The sequence below is a fragment of the Podarcis bocagei genome (assembly GCF_964188305.1).
Source record: "Podarcis bocagei genome assembly, chromosome: 4".
NCBI classification, from domain to species: domain Eukaryota; kingdom Metazoa; phylum Chordata; class Lepidosauria; order Squamata; family Lacertidae; genus Podarcis; species Podarcis bocagei.
In genome coordinates this window covers 99,989,925-100,010,760 of record NC_138128.1, presented here as the reverse complement: position 1 = coordinate 100,010,760, position 20,836 = coordinate 99,989,925, and the positions used below count along the sequence as shown (strand labels likewise).

The 20,836-nt window shown below is 42.3% G+C and overlaps 1 protein-coding gene across 2 annotated transcripts in view; it reads right to left on the bottom strand.

The window, feature by feature from the left end:
- Nucleotides 1–20,836, bottom strand: part of LOC308585737 (rho GTPase-activating protein 8-like) — a 45,516-nt gene that overhangs the window by 15,093 nt on the left and 9,587 nt on the right. For both annotated transcript variants that reach the window (XM_081191793.1, XM_081191794.1), the window contains exons 2-9: nt 19,177–19,281; nt 16,651–16,791; nt 15,006–15,093; nt 14,542–14,673; nt 12,917–13,003; nt 8,554–8,652; nt 4,911–5,021; nt 3,594–3,667 (exon numbers count right to left, since the gene is read on the bottom strand). In XM_081191793.1, coding sequence (XP_081047919.1) covers nt 3,594–3,667; nt 4,911–5,021; nt 8,554–8,652; nt 12,917–13,003; nt 14,542–14,673; nt 15,006–15,093; nt 16,651–16,791; nt 19,177–19,222 — 778 coding nt within the window. In that variant the 5' untranslated portion in view covers nt 19,223–19,281. The remainder of the gene's footprint in view (nt 1–3,593; nt 3,668–4,910; nt 5,022–8,553; nt 8,653–12,916; nt 13,004–14,541; nt 14,674–15,005; nt 15,094–16,650; nt 16,792–19,176; nt 19,282–20,836) is intronic.

The following is a 20,836-nucleotide window of genomic DNA, read 5'->3' as shown; positions in this document are numbered from 1 at the left end:
GGTTTGGTCGGGGTTCTTCCGTGAGCTGTCCGTTCCAAGGTCGCCTGCACATTCCCTGAGGACTGACTTTGCTGCTCGTCTTCATATACCTGATCGACTGTAATGAGGGAGAGATCCTCAAATGGAGTCTGCTCTTCGTCTTCCATGCTAGGGGAGAGGACCTCAAAGCGATTGTGTATTTCTAAACAATCAGAGTGAACCCTGGGCCTCCTACTTCTTTGAGTCACGTTTCTCCATATATCTGGCTCCTGTGTTGATGAACTAGCCTCCTTCTCAGGGGAGTCCCCTGTCTCCTCCTTGGTGGGGACGGTGTGCTCTGTTGCTTCCAAGAATAGCTCCAGCTCTCTAATTCTTTGGAGCGTAGCTACACGTTCCTCCAGTTGCTGGACTTTGTCTTTTAAAAGGGCAATCAACATGCAATTGCTGCAGGTGAAGCTGCCTGCAACCTTTGGCAAGATGGCAAACATTGCGCAGGAATCGCAGGCGACTGCAGCTGTTCCCTCCCCTTCCATCTTGAGATCGTGTTGTTGGGGGTGGCTACAGAGGTCCTCCATCATAAAAAGCTTGAAGACAGGACAAATAACTTCGCCCACAAAAAAAAAAAACCTAGGTCTCCCCCAACAAACGTTTGAGACTAGCTCCCCTAAATCTAAAAGATGGATATAACTGCGCGCGCCGCTAGGCGCGCACCGCTGCCCTACAAACTCTGATAAGCTCCTCCCACAGCTAATCCCCTGCCTCAACAGAAACCCTGCCCCCTCTGACCTTTACACAGGGAAAAGAGCTAATCAGCCACAAGAAACACACACACACCAGAAAACCCTTTTTGCTCCTTCTTCAACTGCTGCCCTACAAACTCTGATGTTGTTTACTTGTTGTTGTTTAGTCATGTCCGACTCTTCGTGACCCCATGGACCAGAGCACGCCCGGCACTCCTGTCTTCCACTGCCTCCCGCAGTTTGGTCAGACTCAAGTTGGTAGCTACGAGAACACTTGTCCACACGGGTGCTATTTCTTTTTGTCTCATCATGTTTCGTGCACATATAATTATGTACTTTTTGAACTTTCAATAAAGAAGTCTGGGGGGAAACAAAACAAAAAACCCCTACAAACACACCCAAACATTGAAATCCTGTTGAGCTCAGTGCGATTTACTCTCAACTGCATGTTCTAGTTCCAGCTCTGGATATGGACAGAATACTGGCATAAGTTCTCACACATTCAAAGATAATAAGGAATTTTTAAAATGTACATTTAAGAATGTAATTTCAAATGCTTACACCCCCCCCCAATCCTTGACACAGGATAGGGAAAATAAATATTTACGTAAATGCAATCCAAATCCAGCCTGCCCTAAGACTGGACTTGGATGAGAGTGAATGAGGCTTGAATGTCCCCTCTGGCCAAAAGCTCACTGGGTGACCTCTCTGGTTAGCTTCTCTCTCTCTCTCTCTCTGCCTAGCCTACTTAAAAGGAGTGATGTGAGAATAAAATAAGCCCATGTTTACCACTATGATTAAGTATCTGAAATATAATGGGAGAGCCCAACAGGACAATGACAATAATCCACCAACAGCATACAAATCAATATGGCTAACCTGATCCAAAACACCCACACACCTCACCCACACACGAAAACAAAGATCACCACAGCCAATCACAAGCAAACAATCACACCCTAGGCCAACCCCAACCTCTCTTACCACCAAAGGAACACAAGTGAACAACACAAGCACGCTGACACCAAACTCTACATACATTAAACATAATAGAAACACCGCCACCCAACCCCACCCCATCCATCTTCCCTCTCTCCACTCCCCCCTTTCTTTTTTCTTTCTTTTTCTTCTTCTTCTCCCCCTAATGCCTCAACAAATGAAACAGATTTGTAAAAATGTTACATGGGGGGAAAAAACACACACGAGGCACTACACTTCTGTAAAACAAGAAAATCCTTAATAAAATATTGAAATATAATGGGAGCAATCTAATACCTGCTTCACATTTGCTGCTTTTCTGTATGTCAGTTTAACCCACATTCAAAGGTGAAATACAAATACAGTACACAGTATACACCGCATATACACAGCGGTTCTGAGTTGTATCTATAACAGGACTTTGCTGGCTGAGCAGCTAACAAATGCACCAAATAAAGAAATAAATCACCACTGTGGATGTCTGAAAACAAGCAAATGACATTTGCATGTTGACAACCCCAGATGAAATTTGTGACGGTCCAAATACTTAAAGGATGCACCAGTGAACACTGACAGTCACATAAGCTTTTGAGGGCTGTCCCAACAAATGAAGACAAACACCAGGGAATGCCAACGTTCACAAAATTTGCCTGAGATTGCCAATTTTCAGGTATGAATGTTGATATTTGCCACATTTTGAATACTCAAAGCATTGAGTGGTAAAGCAGCTTCCAGTACACCATTGGCAGGGGAGGGTAATTGCTGAGCTGAGTGATGCCCTGAAATTTCACCTTGATAGCAAAGGGATGGAAGGATTCCGTGAGATAGCAGAAGGTTGACAGAAACTGCTGAAATGCTGGAGGCAGGGTTTTCAGAAGTATGAAAGGGTAGCAGAGAAAGAATGACAGTGTTGGCTCTGAGAAGGAAGGCTCAAGGAGGATACAAGCACCTTTCTAAATAACCAGCGGTGGTCAGTGGGTGTAGTAGTCCCTGCTCCTTTCTAAGACAAATTTTGTGGCTTGGATGCAAGGGCCAAGAGAAGAATGAAAGCAAGGGTGTGCTGCTTAATAGCACATGAACAGAAACTAACGACTTGGGAATGGCTCCTGTGTTTAATCAGCAATATGCACATGAAAAACACATATACAGTAGTACCTCGGGTTACAGACGCTTCAGGTTACAGACTCTGCTAACCCAGAAATAGTACCTCGGGTTAAGAACTTTGCTTCAGGATGAGAACAGAAATCGCACGGTGGCGGCACAGCGGCAGTGGGAGGCCCCATTAGGTAAAGTGGTGCTTCAGGTTAAGAACAGTTTCAGGTTTAGAACAGACCTCCAGAACGAATTAAGTTCTTAACCACAGGTACCATTGTACATATTTTACAACATTGCATTAACAGAGTAGCCAGGAACCACAGTCCTAAGTCCAACTGACAGGTATGTGTATGTAACTCTTTTATTTAAAAGCATATGCAAAGGGAAGGGAGAGTTGGCTACAGACATTTCTATTTTGGAAGCAGAGTTCCTCATTGATTCTTACGGGAAGTTCTACTTAATAATCAATGGAACAATTTAGCCCAGGATGTGAAGAGAGCTTCACTTGCCATTTCCTGACCTTATAAGCAAAAAGTCACTAGTGCATGGTGTGTGGGTAAATGTGTTGTATAAATATTCAGACCACTGTAAATACAGGGCCTTTATTCAAGGAAGCAGTGAAGCTAGATGCTTAGAACAGAATGCATTTTGGGTTCTTTCATTTCACCCACGTGGCTCTGTGGTCTGATCCACTCCATCCCTACAGCTGCTTTTCACCGTGGAAACTTAATGCTGGAATTCCCTCCCCATCCCAGATATTTATCACAATTTTTTTTGTCTAAAACCAAAGTAAATCCTTACCTTTCCTTTTTAGATAAGACACAGTGTGCTTCATTACTGGTGGGATTAATTCACCTTTGTTTTTAGCTTTGAGACTGTTGGAGGAAAGAAAAACAAATCTGAACAAGTTTTCTCACAGGGTTTCCATACCATTTTCTTACAGGGACAGCTCATATTTGAATCAACTGATTACTGCAGCATTGTGTCCTGTGTGAATAAGCCATCTCAAATAAATTACAAATGAATGAAAATTCAAAGCATTTCCAAGCACCATGCTGCTCAATGGAGTCTGTTCACACGCTCAGCTGTGACTCAGCAAGCGATGAGTAATCAAACTATAACCCAGCTCATCACTGAAACGCTCCTGATCTGTTCTGTAGTATCCAGATACCAGGAACATTTCTGTAGCTAATCTTGTATTCCACAGGGGCCCATAATGGTCTTTCCAAGAAAGCAAATCTTTATTACCACCTTGCGGTAAAAAAGAATGAATAGGAAGGAAAGGGGTTTTTATCCAGTGTGGCATATGAATTGTGGCAGTCCTAGATGAAGGCAGAGGTAAGCCCTCTCATCAGTGATGGATTTCTGTGGCTGATCCAAACCTGCAAAACAGCATCTGTTTTCTGGTTCTTTAAAATAAAAAGAAATTTGGTTCTGTATAAGGAATGTAGGGGTAGCTCTACCTTGAAACTAATGAAGCTTAAGCTTCAGCGCCCCTAATCCCGGATGGGCCCCAGAAGTGACTTTATTCCAAGTTGTTTACATATTTTGGGTCTAGTAGACCCAGTTAGTTGCATGACTCAATTTGATAGGTTCCTCAGCAGATAGGTCCATGTGGAAAGGATGCTTTCAGGATCTGGCAATGTGGCATCAAAGCCAGGAACCCAATGCAAGCACAGTCTGAAATCCAGTTGGCCCAGACCAGTTCCAAAGTCAGCTGGGGGTTGGTCCACACATAATTAACAAAATATACTAGTGTAAAAATGGTTTTGCCTCACATACAAATGCCTGGGATTTCTCATTCCTATAGATTGTATTCTACAGATTACTGAATGATTTCATTCAGTATGTAGTCATTTCACAATAATTAAGAACAGGCTTCCTTACCCTTCCTTTCTTTAACGTCTCAAAAATAAATCTGTTTCTGAGAAACCGTAGACCATGAATGTTCTGAGTTCTCTGTTGTAATGTAGGCACTCATAACTGAAGGAGTTTTAAGCATTGTGAGGAAGAGAGACTGAGAAAGAGAACAAAGAAACACATGGCGACTCATCCAGATTGAGTAAAAAGAAAACTCCTTTTTTCCAATAACATGTGACAGAAATTTGTGTGGCTTACTATTGGAGGCTGACACCAAACTGCTGGGTTGGAAGAGGGGGTCTTGGTGGAGGGATCTTCACTGCAGTAAGTGGCTTTTTCTTTTGTTTAGTCCGAAGATTTTCATCATGTCTAGTGGAGAAAAGTACACATAATATTCAAGAATGATGTTTGAATCATTCATGTTTCTCAAGAAAAACTTACAAAGACGTATAACAAGTTCTAGAAGTTCAATCACATTGAAATCTTAATTTCAGACTGTAATCTCTTCACAAAATATTAAAACATAAAATATCAACAAAATGTACCACTTGCTATTCTCAATTCCCCACTTGCTGGAGTACACTTCATCTTATCCGATAGCTGACATCACTTGGTATTCTATTGTATTGCACCAATAAGGAATACCGTAACATTACTGTTTATCTTCAGGTTAGAGTTTGATTTTTTGTTTAAAGAACATATTTTAAGGAATATTTGTGAGACACACCTTAGATTAGGGCTGCCATATTTCAAAAGTGAAAATCTGGGCACCAAAGTTGTTGAGCTTTTTTGATTTTAATCTCAACAAAAAAACAAAAAAATGAAACTTCTGACATGGGTTGCCATACGTCCAGATTTTCCTGGACATTGAAGTGATTCCTGCCCAGACTCTTGTTTCTGATGGCCGAATCCCAGTTATGTCTGGGAAATTCTGTACATATGGTAACCCTACCTTAGATGAGATTAACCACCTAAAGCATGCAAAAGTGCAGCCATATTGTGTCTACATGGATTCAAGGCCTAGGTGAATTCTGCTAGAACACTTTTCTCATGGGTACATCAGGTCTAAATAATGTTTTTGTTTTACAGTGGTACCTCGGGTTACATACGCTTCAGGTTACAGACTCCGCTAACCCAGAAATAGTACCTTGGGTTAAGAACTTTGCTTCAGGATGAGAACAGAAATCGTGCTCCGGTGGCGCGGCAGCAGCAGGAGGCCCCATTAGCTAAAGTGGTGCTTCAGGTTAAGAACAGCTTCAGGTTAAGAACGGACCTCCAGAACGAATTAAGTACTTAACCCGAGGTACCACTGTAGTTTGAAAGCTGCAACACTAATGCTGGAATCTTGGTTCTCGCAATGACCTTGAGGAGGGAGAGTGTTGTATTTTGCCTGTTTATTTTGACATCCATTGCCCTGAGCTCTTTTAAAGGGGGGAAGATCTATAAATATTCTGAGTCAATAAAAATAGAAACAAAAAAGTAAATAAATGCCTTTAGCCCTTTAAGATCACGAGAAAGAGAGAACCAGGAATGCAACAGCACAACAGTGTCCTGCGTGTGTCCTGCCCTCCCTCTTTTCTGTCATTAAAGCTCCACAAGAGTAAGATGAGAAATAATTTAAGAAGAGCCCGGCTAGATCAGACAAAAGCCGCATCTCCTCCATCATCCTGTACGCAGGGTGACCCACCAGCTGCTCACAAGCCGCATATGAGCACAACAGCCCTCTCCCCGCTGGTGCTCTTCAGGAACTGATACTCAGAAGCATATTGCCATTGATCCTGGAGGTAAGGATTAGAGGCCACTGATAGCCCCCATCCTTTAAAAGCCATCCTGGTTGTCCACCATAACCACATCTTGCAGGAGCAAATTCTTTTGTTTAATTAGGCTTAACTAGTCAGCTTGTGCATCTTGGTTCAGAGGCTTCCAGTGCTGGATTAAACCCTGTGGAGGCCCCAAGGCAGACAAAATCTCGGGGCGGGGGGCTGCCAAATTATCTCCAGATATATTTTTGTAATTTTCTGTCAAGATCAAATCAATATTCTTTGGCTCTTTTGTCACAGGGCCCCTAAAATGCTGGTGCCTATTCTGGCAACCCGGCACTGGGGGCTTCTAACAACAATACGTTCTAACTCTCCTCCAAATGCAGTACCATGGCAGCTGCAACTGCAATTCTTAGCACTCTTTGACTCTATTCCTCTGACTTTATGCCCTTCATACACCTCACACTTTTGAACATCAAGAAGAGTGGACCTCTAGATTGCTCTCTCATTTCCTCAGTTGTGGGAGGTCAGCTTCTGGGCAGAAAACCTGGGAAGGTGACCACTGTGCAAGGCTGGACCAAAGGGCCATATCATACACCGCCATTGTTTAAGTGGACAGCTAAGATACTGTACACATATATTTGAATATTTAAAGTCGTAACAACAAGCATGCATGGGCATACTTGTATTTACAAATACACTTAGCATACATAGACACAACGCTTGCTAGGGAACCAGATTGGCAGCTTCTGTTTGCAAAACAGCTGAGTTAAAATCGTAATTCTGTCACTTTTACAAGATGGAAGTATAACTCCTCCTGTACATTAACTGCATGGTTATTTATTAAGCAGGGAGGCATATATGAACGTTTAATTGTTATATATTTACCTACTGGTGTTCAAAAACCCATTTATATAACAGTGATGCAGCACCAGTACATTTTGTTTTATTTTATTGCTATGGCTAGTGGCTGATGCAAATAATGATTCTTCTGATCCGATCTGCAACACCAGCTTCTGTCAGTCAACCAAAGCATGTAAAATACTCTCACGAAGCATTTTATAGATACTTCCCTCATCTGGAGAGTCAAAGTACTTTAAGGAAAATAACAGTGGCTGCAACTGGGAGTTCTGGTGACATGAGAATTGCTGGAACACTCCACTGGTAATCTATTGAGGCTTCTGGCCTTTATGGCTGGATAGGCTTGAAAGTGTGAGTAATCCCTGCTGAAAAACCAGAAGTCAGAGAAGAAGCTGGTTGCCCGTGGTTTAATGCAGGGGCTTAGTGTGCTCTGCAACTCCCCTACAAGGAAAAGTTGCTGCATTTTGGACTTTTTAGTTTAGAGAGAAGACAAGTCAGAGGTGACAGGATAGAAGTTTATAAAACTATACATGGCATAGTGAGAGTGGTTAGAGAAAAGTCATTAGCATTAGAACTTGTGAAGCCGATGGCCGGGAGATTCAGGACAGATAAAATAAAGTATTTCTTCACACAGTGCAGTGTTGAACTAATGGAAGATAAGGCTGCCCACAGCTACTAGCCACGATGGCAATGTTCTGCCTCCAGGGTCAGAACCATTATACGTCTGAGCACCAGTTGCTAGCGATTGCTCATGCCCTGCTTGTGCGCACCCCACAGGCATCCATCTGGTCAGCCATTGCAAGAATAGGATACTGGACTAAATGGGCTGGATCCAGCAGGCTCGTCTTACATTCATATCTTATCACAATGAAGTAAAATAAGTAAAGTAGGAACACATTTTGTCAGTTCACATAATTTGAAGAAGTTGCAAAAACCAGCTTTTCTCGGTCCACGGTTTGGATTACTGGAGGCAGAATTTCCTTTTCCTTTTCAACGCAGAATAAATACAGCCCAAATGATATTCTGGTCCACGTGTAACCCCTGCAGATACCTATTTACTTTCTCTGTGGTGAATCATTCAACATTTCTTAGATGTAATTACTGGTGACAATGCACTTTGTACGATAACATGTAGCCAAGAATAGATCGGGTATATCAAACATTTAATCAGACAGAAATTTAGTGAAGTTGTCTGAAAAAGGAAAACAATATAATATAAGACCTCCCCCCCCCCCTTTTTAAAGAAGAACCTTAAGGACTGTTTTGAACGTGTTACATACCGAATAACTTCTTGAGGGATCTTAAGTTGGTCGTATTTAAGATGGTCTCTCAGGTCACTCAGGTAATTCAGATAGATTACCTTTTTTCCAAACTTGTGACTAAAAATATAAGAAAATGTATACAAACACAGGAATTAGGAATATTTCCTGAAAGTGTTACTTTAATATTATGAAACCTGAATGTCAACGTGAGTGCCAAAAGTGGACTATGATTAAAGCAGCCAAGGCGCAAGATGCATTCATTTTCATTTGATCAAACATAAACATACCATGCTTGAGTCCAATTTGAATAAAAATGACTGTCTTCCATCCTAATGTAACTGCTATTTGCATAGATATAGAAACCATTGTTTTGAGAGGGAAACAAAAACCTTTATTTTAATGCAGCATTAAAAATGTATGGAAAGAGTATGTTCTGTTAAGCTTTCTATGTCAATAGTTAAGTGGAAAAAATAGACCTTATTGCTGGCAAAGCAATTTGTGCCTTGCTTTATATGGAAAGATTAAATTGCATGGCAGCAGCTTCCATAGGTCCAATTCTTCACTGCCTTGACAGAATGGAAACCGCCTTCCCGCTCCTGCTAATATCTGGATGTAGGTGTCAGTGCTGGTTGTGTAGTTTCCATTCTGCTGCAGCTCGGATTCCAATGAAAACCAATTAATGTTGCTATTATTAGGATATTCCACACTATTCTTTTCAATGCAAAGGAAACCCAATGCAAATTAGGGGGGAGGGGAATTACCAATTATATATCATTTGTGGAATGAAAACAGCAATGAATACCAACTGTATTCACTGGATTGATTTGTGTGCCAGATGCATGATGAATAAGTAAACACTGGGAACTTCCACTCCCATTTCCATTGGAATTCTCTGACAATCCCACATGTGTTGCAGGAATAATTTGATGTTGTTGTTTTTCTGACGAGAACTTTGATCCCTAGAAAGGGCTACACTTCCCAAGCAGAAATGATCTTATCTGCCCCTTCCACATGGTTCCTGCAGTCAGAGGGGAATGGGATAGAAGCTTGGAAGCTTTTCCCGTACAGTGGTACCTCAGGTTACATACGCTTCAGGTTACATACTCTTCTAACCCAGAAATAGTACCTCGGGTTAAGAACTTTGCTTCAGGATGAGAACAGAAATTGTGCTCCGGCGGCGCGGCAGCACGGCAGGCCCCATTAGCTAAAGTGGTGCTTCAGGTTAAGAACAGTTTCACGTTAAGTTTGGACCTCTGGAATGAATTAAGTACTTAACCTGAGGTACCACTGTATTGCTGCGATAACATACGCTACAGACGAACTTGATGCAGCACAACACAGTCTTCTCTCTTTTTTAAAGATCGTGTCAGAAGCAGTTCATCCAGTATTCAACGGGACTGAGCTGAAATTGTTCCAAGAAAGATGATTAAGGGTCTGGAAACCAAGCCTTATGAGGAACAGTTGAGAGAGTTGGGTGTGTTTAGTTTGGGAAAGAGGAGACTGACAGGAGATATGGCAGCCATCTTCAAATATCTCAAGGGCTGTCACGTGGAAGATGGAGCAAGCTTGTTTTCTCCTGCTCCAGAGGCTAGGACCTGAACTAATGGCTTCAAATTTCAAGAAAGGAGATTCCGACTCAACAGCAGGAAGAACTTTCTGACAGTAAGAACTATTCTACAGTGGAACAGAGTCCCTTGGAAGGTGGTGGACTCTCCTTCCTTGGAGGTTTTCAAGCAGAGGTTGGATGGCCATCTGTCATGAATGCTTTAGCAGAGATTGCTGTATTGCAGGGGTTTGGACAAGATGACTCTTGTGGTGCCTTCCAACTCTACGATTCTATGATACTGGGATGATTCACATCAAAATTTGAGAAAATGTTTGCCTATTGGTTTCCATTACATCCACTCAGGATAATAATAGCCTCAGCACTCCACTCCTGTATGGTGTGTGCTCACTAACCAGACATTTACTCACTGATATTTGGGGGTCTGTAAATCAGCAGAATTGGCTCCCACTGCTTTTGGGATCAATATCCCAAATTATCATGATGCTTTGTCCCTCCCACAGTTGTCCCTATGCGCACGGGACTCTGCGGCTGGCAGTCTGTGCAAGAGCATTTCACACAGGGAAGCACAAATCTCTTTGTCTCTTGAACTACACGTCCTAGATTAACAGCACACTCTCCCTTTTGTAGAGAAGGATTTGGGCCAGAAACTCACTGTTCAAAATACTGATCATTCTGTTCAAACTCAGCTTCTGATTGGCTCCAGCATACCTTACAAGATCCAAACACTATGAACATAGGATAGGATATCCATAAACATAATCAAGCATGATCTAGAACTTAATGGTAATGGAGGTAAAGTCTCAGATCTCTGGGCCCCAGAGAGAGTACCCTTTCATGTATCCCTTACTTAGACCCTGAAAATAAGACACAAATTGGACTAACATACTGTTAATATTATTCCCATTTCTGTAAATTATTCTGCAGAATAACATTGAAAGTCCAGCTCTCCATGCACCAGCACCCTCTAGTGGAAGACAGCAGAAATTTTAATTAGCAGAAATTAATTAACTCAAAGAGTTGGCTTCTGCTGTCAAGGAAGTACTTTTACAGAATTAACACACTTGATCCTCAATGTGTACAAACCTACTTAGGCCTTCCAGGATGCTCTTCCATGATAAAATGAAGCATTTATGCCAGCCTATTAGCGAATTCCAAAAGAAAAACACACACGAACAACCAAAAACAGATTGCGTTACCCATGGAAGCAGTGCCTTAAATAATTTGCTCTTCACCTCAGGAGGGCTTCCTGTTCTGCAGAATCTGCTACCTTGACATTAACGTTTTATGGTTTTGCTGCTTTCTAATGGCATGAAACCCAGCCCTTTCACTCTCTCCCTGACTGGAAAAAGCCAACTTCAAGGATGGGGTGGAGATAAACATGAGTGTTTCCAATCACTACTTCTGGAAAAGGCACCCGACTCCTACTCCCATGAACCTCTAAACTATTCTTCCTCTCAGCTTGAAACAGAAGAAAGCAAGCACTTCTTTTCAGGCGCCTTGTAAGTTCTTGGATTTGGAAACTTCTTGAACATTAAACACACACACACACAAATCTTCTCTGAATCTCAGCCCACCAGCTGCAATCTAAGGGAGGGGACTTTTAGCAAAAGGAGCTCTGAAGATGAAAAGAACTCCACTAGATCCCATATGTACCTAAGCACCACACTAATGGAGAGGATCTGGACCAGAGTGGTCCATGTTTTCATACCAAGTGGGCTGCAAGAGTACTTTGACATGGGACCTGCGGGCCACACACTGCCTTGTTGTGTGGGAGGAGAAGTCATTACCTGATGCCCCAGGGCTTTGGGAAGGAGGTGCAAGGCTCTGGCAGGGTCCTAGAGCCCTCTCACCTCCCCCCCAGCTAGGAAAGTGCTAACTAGGCTTTGGGAAGGAGGCAGGAGTACTCTAGGACAGTGTTTCCCAACCTTTTTTGGGCAACGGCACACCTGTTTAATGGAAAAAATCTCGCGGCACACTACCATTACAGCCCCGTGACGTCAGCGCGCAGCGTCACGCCGGGAGGGACGCACGAAAGTGAAAGTTTTTAATTTTTTCCCCTCCCCCTTGCCGGGGAACCTCCAAGCTTTGGGGGTGGGGGGGAGGAGGCAGCAGAGCGAGGGACTGAGGGACGGCGGCAGCTGAGGCGGCGGCGGCTGTTGTGGTGGTGGCGGCGATAGCGGGCGGAGGAGGGGGCGGCGGCGGGAGTTGCTGCTGCTGTTGTTGCTGCTGCTGCCCGGACATGCCGGCCTCCTCCTCCTCCGCTGTCTCGCGCTCCTCCCTTTTGCAAGCGCTGCCCCGCTGCTCGGCACCACCACCGCGGAGCCGCCCCCGGCTCGATGCGGATCCTCGCCGCCACCGCCTCTCACCGCCCGACTCGCCCGCCTCCCTCCCACGGCACACCAGCCGACGTCTCACGGCACACTAGTGTGCCGCGGAACACCGGTTGGGAAACACTGCTCTAGGATGCTGGGAAGTTAAGTCTTATGAACTTATTGAGATTTGGTTCCATCAACACATGTTTAGGATCAGACAGCAAGTAACAGAGGAGAAAGTATCTGACATCAACACAGTGAGCACAATGGAACAGAGTGGGAAGAGTGAGAACTCTGAACACAGTAGACAGCAAAGTTAAGAGGAAACATAAAATAAAATAATTTCACGTACTCATGCCAAGTCCTCATCACCCATAATATATTTCATTGGCAGGCTCCCCAAGTATTTTTACCTTGTGATTTCTATAACACAGATGTTTCTAGAAATCGCAAACTACCCTTCAGCTAAGCACAAAATTGTCTTCAGCAAACCAATATGTACCTGATTAGAGGTTTAAAAATGTTCCAAATAATTTTTATGAAATTGGTTGGATGTACAATGTAGAGCGCTTTCAGATTTTTCTTATACCTGCAGAAAAGAAAATTAAATTGTTAGGAGACTTCTGAACGTTACACGCTGTAGTGGAGTGGAGCTGCAATTGAATGTGGGGGGAGTTTTTATTACTGGAACATTATACAGTATTCATTTCAAGTACATCTAATTCAGAGGAATTGAATGTAAAATGAAAAGAAGAAATGGTCAGTCCTGATGGAACTGAAGTAGGTGAAGATTATACAGCGATTACATTACAAACCAGTATCTGAATTGTTTTGTGGGTATAATAATGGTGGGAAAAATCTCTCTAAATGGAAAAAAAGTGTGTGGGAAATGGAGAAAGAAAAAAGGTAGCAAGAAGGGAGAAGATCTTTAGAAATTCAAGAGATGGAAACCATTATTTGATTCCAATTTCTGTTATTCATTCATTAAAAAAGAAAGTTTCACACTGAAATGAATTTCCAACTTAATCATTTTCCTTTAAGTATTTTACTTCGCATTCTTAAAGATACCCGGAATATGGCATTGACCATAATGATATATGATCAGCACAGCCCCTGGTGGAAGCAGTTAAGTCTCTCAAGACCTTTCTTTATAGTAACATGTTGGAGCTCATTAGTAACAGAGGAGCTCATTAGGATGCGCACACATCCATATGAGGAGCACCAAGGCAAAAGCAAGTTTAACAAGTGCCCTTCCTTGCCCTGCCCAGTGCTGCTACTATTTCCCAAAGTATTTTTAAACCAAGTTCATAGTAGACACAGGGGTTGCTGGGTGGGCTAGGTGCACCCCCACCCTGAATATCCTTTGTTTTACACCTCTTCTGTGTAGACCTGTCACTCCTGAGCTATGTAAGATGTGGGTGGTTGGAGGCAGGAAAAATTAGGTTAAATCTGTTATTGATGTGGTGCTATGCCAGTGCGAAAGATTTCCAGGACTTTGTAGCACTGCAAGGCAAATCCAAAGGAGTGAATACTCCTTTGTGCATTCTAAGTTCATGGTGGTCGGGATTCTAATAACAGGTGCAGGTTGCCTTAGAGTTTGACCGATTTGCCAGGCATATGGAGCTTCCTGCCTGTTCGCTACGGACAGGGACAAACAGGTGAATTTCTTGCAGAAGTGAAAACATCACTATGGGATCCAGCAGCTTGCACTCCATCAACCCAGGGAGACTAAAGAAAGCAATTCTCCCTCTCCTCACAATGCTATTTCTACCCCGTGCAACAACTGTAAAGTCAGAATGCTTCTGATATGCCAAAAGCCTGGTAAATATTGTTAATCCGTTCTAAATCATGCCACCCTAATCATATAGGACAAAGTTCATCTAGATCTCCTCCCTTCTGTGAAGGAGTGCCACAGGCCTTTCTGCAAAGGCAGCTTAAGCTCTAGGTTATTGTGATGACAAAAATAGGAAGACCAAATATGTGCTATGACATGCCCTAGGAAGGGGCGGGCAGGATGGAAATGCAATCAATTTTTAATTAAAAGTGGGGAAAACCTGGCCAAACTATGCCTTTATAATGGTGATTTTTTAATTTTTATTTTAAAAAAGCATAATTTAGAAAACATACTTCCTGTCAAATTCTTTGTAGGCGCTTTGTAACCAACTCAGGGATGGCTTGTTCTTACTGTTCAGTCCATAGTGAAAGTAGACCACTGTGTAATCATTTTCCACATACTGGTCCAGTGCATACTTTAAATATCTGGAATAAAAGCAGGATAGAACACACCAATAAATACACTGTATTTTCACTGTGGTTCTTTAGCTCTAAAGAAGAGAAGGAATACAGGTGCCCAATGGCCTGATCCATACTATTTTCATGGGATGCTCAAGCCCAAACATTGAACACCCCCCATAGGACTTGCTAGTATTAAAAGCTTGTTCAGAGATCATTCAAATACAAAGAAAGAGCATAATTCAATGATGAAGTGAATGATGCTTGATTTTACGGCTGACGATTGGAAGGCTATAATGGATGTAGCCCCCACCCTGCCCTGCCTGTTGACACATGAGTGAAAATAAGAAAAGACTTACTCTAATAACCGTCTGTGATTAAGTTGATAGGAAGGAGGCAAACGGCAGCAACTGAAAGCAATCACTTTTCTCCCCAAATTATCATCACCTGGTAAACCAACAAGAGTTTAGTTATCAGGGTGATAATTTCACTCTAAATGCACATGTTTTAAATGCAAAGCTTTACATACTGGAGGACAAAAGTTTAATAGGAGGATGTAAGATAAATTGAGAGTGGATCAGCAATTATTAAAAACAAGCTGTTGTGGGGAGCTACTTCTCCCCAAATATCATGCAGATAACCATGTTCACAAGTGGGGCTTCTGGGCTGCACCGACACAAAACCACTTGTTGCTAGAGCTTCTGAATCTATTGATGGGCCCTGCACTCCCAGCCTGGTTTGCTCCTCCTTTGGGGTGGGATGAGGAGAGGGAGAGGAAGAGGGGAGAAAAAAGGAAATGAAAGAAGTGAGAGGTGGTTTCTCCCAATGCCTGCCCTATAGGAGCAGGGGCGGGCATTTGGAGAGGATCCCTTACTTGGGGGAGAGAGAGAGGCTAGCAAGACAAACTGTGTTCAATAATCAATACAGGACACAGCATTTTACACTGAAATATAGGAAGATACCGTATAATACAGGATGAGTGGCAACCCTACATCTGAATATCTGACCAAGGGTTGATGAGCCAGTAAGATTGCTGACTTACACACGCGTAAGCTGAGAAACCTCCAATAGGATCTTTAGCCCACTCCTCTGTGTGTGAACAACTTGAGATGCTCTCCTCTGTTTTCACACTTGCATAAGCCAAAATATATACATACATAAACACATGAGTGAACAGCTGAACCTCAAAATAAGGGACTGGTCCTGCCAAAGCTTCTCTCAGTACTCACACTGTGGGCAGGGACGGAGGGGGTGTGGCAAAATACTATGGGGCCTGCAGTGCACCCGTCACGCATGTCTCCTGGGAGAGATGTGGTGACTTGGGCACAAGCAGGCTCCCTGCTGCCCAAACAGTCTGCCTGCTGCCTCCCCCCCCCCCAAGTGTAGGACGGCTGAGTGGGAGGAGGCAGGCAGAGTCCAGAGGCCCCACGGTGTGCCCCACTCCTATGGGCAGCTCGCCCTGCCCCTGGGTGCGCCGCCCCAGGCACCTGAGCGGCTTCCTCCACCGCTGACTGTGGGAAAGGTGAGCCCTTTGTCTGTCCCTTATCATCACACGAAAAAAAGCTACACAAAGTGAGAAGATCCTTGGGTATTGTTGCTGTTGTTGATTTGTATCCCACCTTTTCTCCAAAGTGTTCAGGGTTTGTTTTTCTCACATTTCTCCCCTTCTCCATTTTATCATGCCAACACCCCTGTGTGGTAGTTAGGCAAACAGACAGTGACCAGCCCAAGGCCACTCAGTGCGCTTCATGGCTGAGGGATTTGAACCCTGGTCTCCCAAGTCCCAGCCTGACACTTGGACTGGAAGCAAGATGCCAGAGATCAGTCCGAGTGAGGGGCTGATCTGGTCACCCATTTGCGTTTCCTTCTATTTGCAGGCTTCTATTTTTGCCCTAATCCTCCAAAGACTGTATTTCTTTATTATGGGTTAAATAACTTAAAGCAGAAAAATGAAATGATTTGCAAATACAAAGAAGATGCCAAAGAGGTTTTCAGCAAACATACCTACAAGGTGAAGTATATTATGTCTGGCCACATCATAATATGGGTGTGTTGGGCTTATTTCAGCATCACCATTTGACACAGCGGCAAATGATACCTGGCTCCCTTCAAGATCTGCATTTTCTGCCTCATCTTTCCTTAATTCTGAAGCAAAAAACATATTTAGGTACATTTACAAAAAACAACAACAACCCAGTAACTCAGGACCAAAGAATTAAAAAAAAGAATACTGTTCTTTATTAATATATTCCAGTTATTCAGATGCCAAGTACTTCTTGTCCAGATTCCTGTTTGCTGGCAAGCAAATCCATCTGGGCAGCTCACAACTGGGGCTTGAAGGCTGCCACTCTCCCTTGCTGGGGTTTCCAGTATTGACAGGTCTGTGACCACTGCTAGATGGTGAAATTGCCCACTCCCCTTTTAAAGCCATATAAGCCAATGACAATCACTGCATTTTTATGGCAGTGAATTTCCAGTTTTGGGTTTTAAATTTTGTCTATTTTACTTTTTTTAATTTATAAAATTTCTATACTGCCCTCATTCGAAGATCAAAGGGCAGTTTACAATACAAAACACAAAAATACATACAAGAATAACAAACAAAACCAGTAACCCTCCCAGACACAGTTATTTGTTTTTATTGAATCCGTGTTCTTACAACCGTTATCCAAAATGCCTACGTATTTGTTATAAAACACTACTGTTTGATGTTGCGATAGATCAGTCTGTAGTGCATGAGACTGGTGCATGACTGCATGGTTTGAGTCCATGTTGGACAGACGATTTCTGCATTGCAGGGAGGTTGATTAGATGACCCTTGTGGTCTCTTCCCACCCTGCAATTCTAAATCTATGCTGCATTGCATTGAATATGGCACTAATGAACCCGTGCTGATATGAACAGCTGAAGGGGGTGGAGCTGTAAGATGTATCAGGAGTGGGGCAGGGGACAACTTCACGCTAGTAATGGGAACACATCCTTATTGAGATTTTCAAAATGTGTTCCTGGAGTTCCCTAGAAACTCATTAAGGATTTCTTCTCAATGAGAAGACTAGCTGCTCTGAAAAACAACAGTCTGCAACTGCCTATCTCTGTACCGTGTGGCCACAGGAGAGAAATGGTGAACCCCAGAGTTCAGTCCATGGCCCTACAAACTGGCTACACCTGGTGTAGGAATCAACAATGTGAGTAGAATGGACTGGATATATTTTCTTAAGACGACAGCTTCCAATATATTTTCCCACAATGAGGGAAAGCCTTCCTGGAGAGAGAAACCACTGAAAACTGCTCCTTTAACATAGCATTATAATAGGAATGTGTACAAATTAATGGAAAACATTGATATTACAGTTGTTACTGTGGAGATTTTCTGCATATCTGGTGAACAGGCCCTCTAAATTTTTTTCGAAGGAGATGGTTAAGCACTAACAGCACTAATGCTATTGGCACATCACATTTATTAGAAAGTTTAAAGAGCAGTGTAACGATCCTGAATAACAAATTAATCATTAACTTTTAATTAATAATTCATAGAATTATTAATACAGCAATAGTTAACTATAACAATGCCAATTTTCACATTGCATAAAGCATAAGCCATAGCACTTATGTTAAAAGTGACATATTTTAATAGCAAGGAAGAAACAGTTTTATACAGACACTATTTTGTAAAGTTAAAATGTAAAAATGATCAGGCATTAACTCTAATGGAAATCTACTCATATTAAATATTAGCTTATGTCATCATTTATCAAAGTGAATAGGCAATGCTTACTTAATGGACCGCTAAACACTGTTAGTATGTTTAAAAAGTAAGAATTATATTATTTCCGCGTCACATTAAGCATCCCTCTAGTCCAGCAGCCCACCAGATGCTTCTGGAAGTTCCTGAGCAGGGCAAGGGGGTGATGGCAACCTGCTGCTACTACTTGTTCCAGGCATCCAAGCACTCAAAGGTATACTGCTTCCAACTACAGAGGATTGTTCTTACACGCTATGATTTGTGTGCAATTTCCTCCCTTTTATGTATAAGTGGTGAGGTGCAATTTATGTTTTCTGAATAAACAGGGTTTTCAAAAGTCAAATTTCTATATTATTATATGTTAGAATTGATTCCCCCCCCAAAAAAAATGATGGGCCCCCTAATGAGTTGGCCATATGGTTATGTTCACTGGAACATCTTCAAAAGATAACACACAATCAGGAGGTCTCTAGCCTCATTCAATACTTGTCTGTTTAGAGTAATGACTCCCATTTGTGCCACAATATGTGATGATAGCATTATTCCAATAGCCTAGAATTTCACTGGGAACACATGCCAATAATTCATTTAAACTGTGTGTATTAAACTAACCTTCAACCTTAATAGCTTTTGATAATAAGGTACATGCCAGTGCAGCGGTTGTAACTCAAAAATATTACACTATCCTGGCAAAAGTTTTTCACTTAGGGAAGAATGTCTTCTAAATCATCTGGAAATATATAGAAGATACCACTTGATGGGCAGTAATAGATCTATCTATAATTTACCTATTTCAGCTAACTTTTCAAAATCGATTTCTGACATGCCTTCCATATACAAAGCTATCCAATGCAGACAATGCTGTCTTCTAGTTCTTCAGTCCTTGAGCAACCCTAAAAAACAAATTATTATTAGAATCAGAGAAGGAGAAAAGCTTCACCAGAGCATATTTTTAGGGCTCAGTTCCAGAGACATCTTGTTGCAGCTGTGCTAGGCACTCAGCATTGCATGACCTTTCTGCAAGTTTCTCTTGTAATAAAAAGAAGGCACCTATCTGCTTATTTCTTATTAAATTCATCAAACACCTTTCCAAGAGTGGGCAGATCAGTATGGATCTTCAGGAAACTGTCTGAGTGATCTGCAGTGGATAAGCAACTGTTTCCAGCTCACAATGCTTTTAGCAGTGGTGATGAGAAAAAGCATTATTTTTTCTCTCTCTCTCTGCTAAATTGGGCTGCTGGAAACTGGTGCAGGAGAAGAGAAGAGAAGAGAAGAGAAGAGAAGAGAAGAGAAGAGAAGAGAAGAGAAGAGAAGAGAAGAGAAGAGAAGAGAAGAGTTCTGGTGTTGAAGGAAACTCCTGGGCTGACAATGGGCTCTGAAGCAACTTGTTCTTCCATTCTATGTCTCCCTTCCTGATCCACTTTGTGTAACTCAGAATTCTAGTGGGAAAACAAAATAGATTCTGCAATCCTAAGGTCTGCCCAGTCCTGATGTACATAAAAATACCATTAAAACCCTAACCTGCAGCAAGAAGAGAGCAGGTATGGGAACAGCAGAAAAATCAAATATCTGGATCACAGCCCAAAGTGGACTTAAAACAGAAATGTTCTTGCTTGCCTCCTTGTAGCGGGATGACCAAAGCTAGGCAAATGGGAGGTTAGTTTTGCCTACCCACATGGGAATGGACTCTGGAAGACTCCGGAAGTGGGTCTTTTCCTCAGCACCAAATTGACCCTGTGTGAGTTATAAACTGCCCCCACCCACTCTGCCCCACCAAAGGTCTAGGTAAGCAAATCCTTCAGCCTAAGTTTATTTCCCAGATTTTCTAAACAGTGCCAGAATGCCCCTGCAAAAAAATCAGAAACAAGTTAAAACACGAAGGGAGATGGAATCATGAAAAGAGAACATCTGCCCAGTTTTCAGCATATTGTTCCTGAGGGGCTCCAATTAGAAAGTTTCCATTTACAAGAAAAAATTACTGTAGCACCCTAGGAAATTAATTTACCCCTGACCATAGCATTCTCTGTTCCTAAGAGATAACATAATCTCCTTAATAGCATTTGACGCCAAGTATTACTGTTTATAGTGAACTGCCAGAATTAACTCTTCCTCAATGCCTAATGAAGGGAAATGTTCCACAATAAAAATTTGGAAACCTTCTACAATAAAGCCCAATTTGTATCATTCATGAGTGCTACCTTTTGACAGCCTAGAAAGATTGTTGCCATGTAGGCATTAAAAAAAATAATGAAACTGCAAACACAACAGTTAAAAAAAATAAAAGAACCTGCATCAATGGATAGATGAAACAAAGCCAAAGGATTCCTTGCAATGTTTGTTAACTCTTTGATGCTTTCCCTTTGTTCCTCTGGCTGTCAGCTACACCTCTTATTTAAATGTAAAGCAGAAAGCTATTGATCTGGATCTTTAAAAGGGAGGGAGATGCCC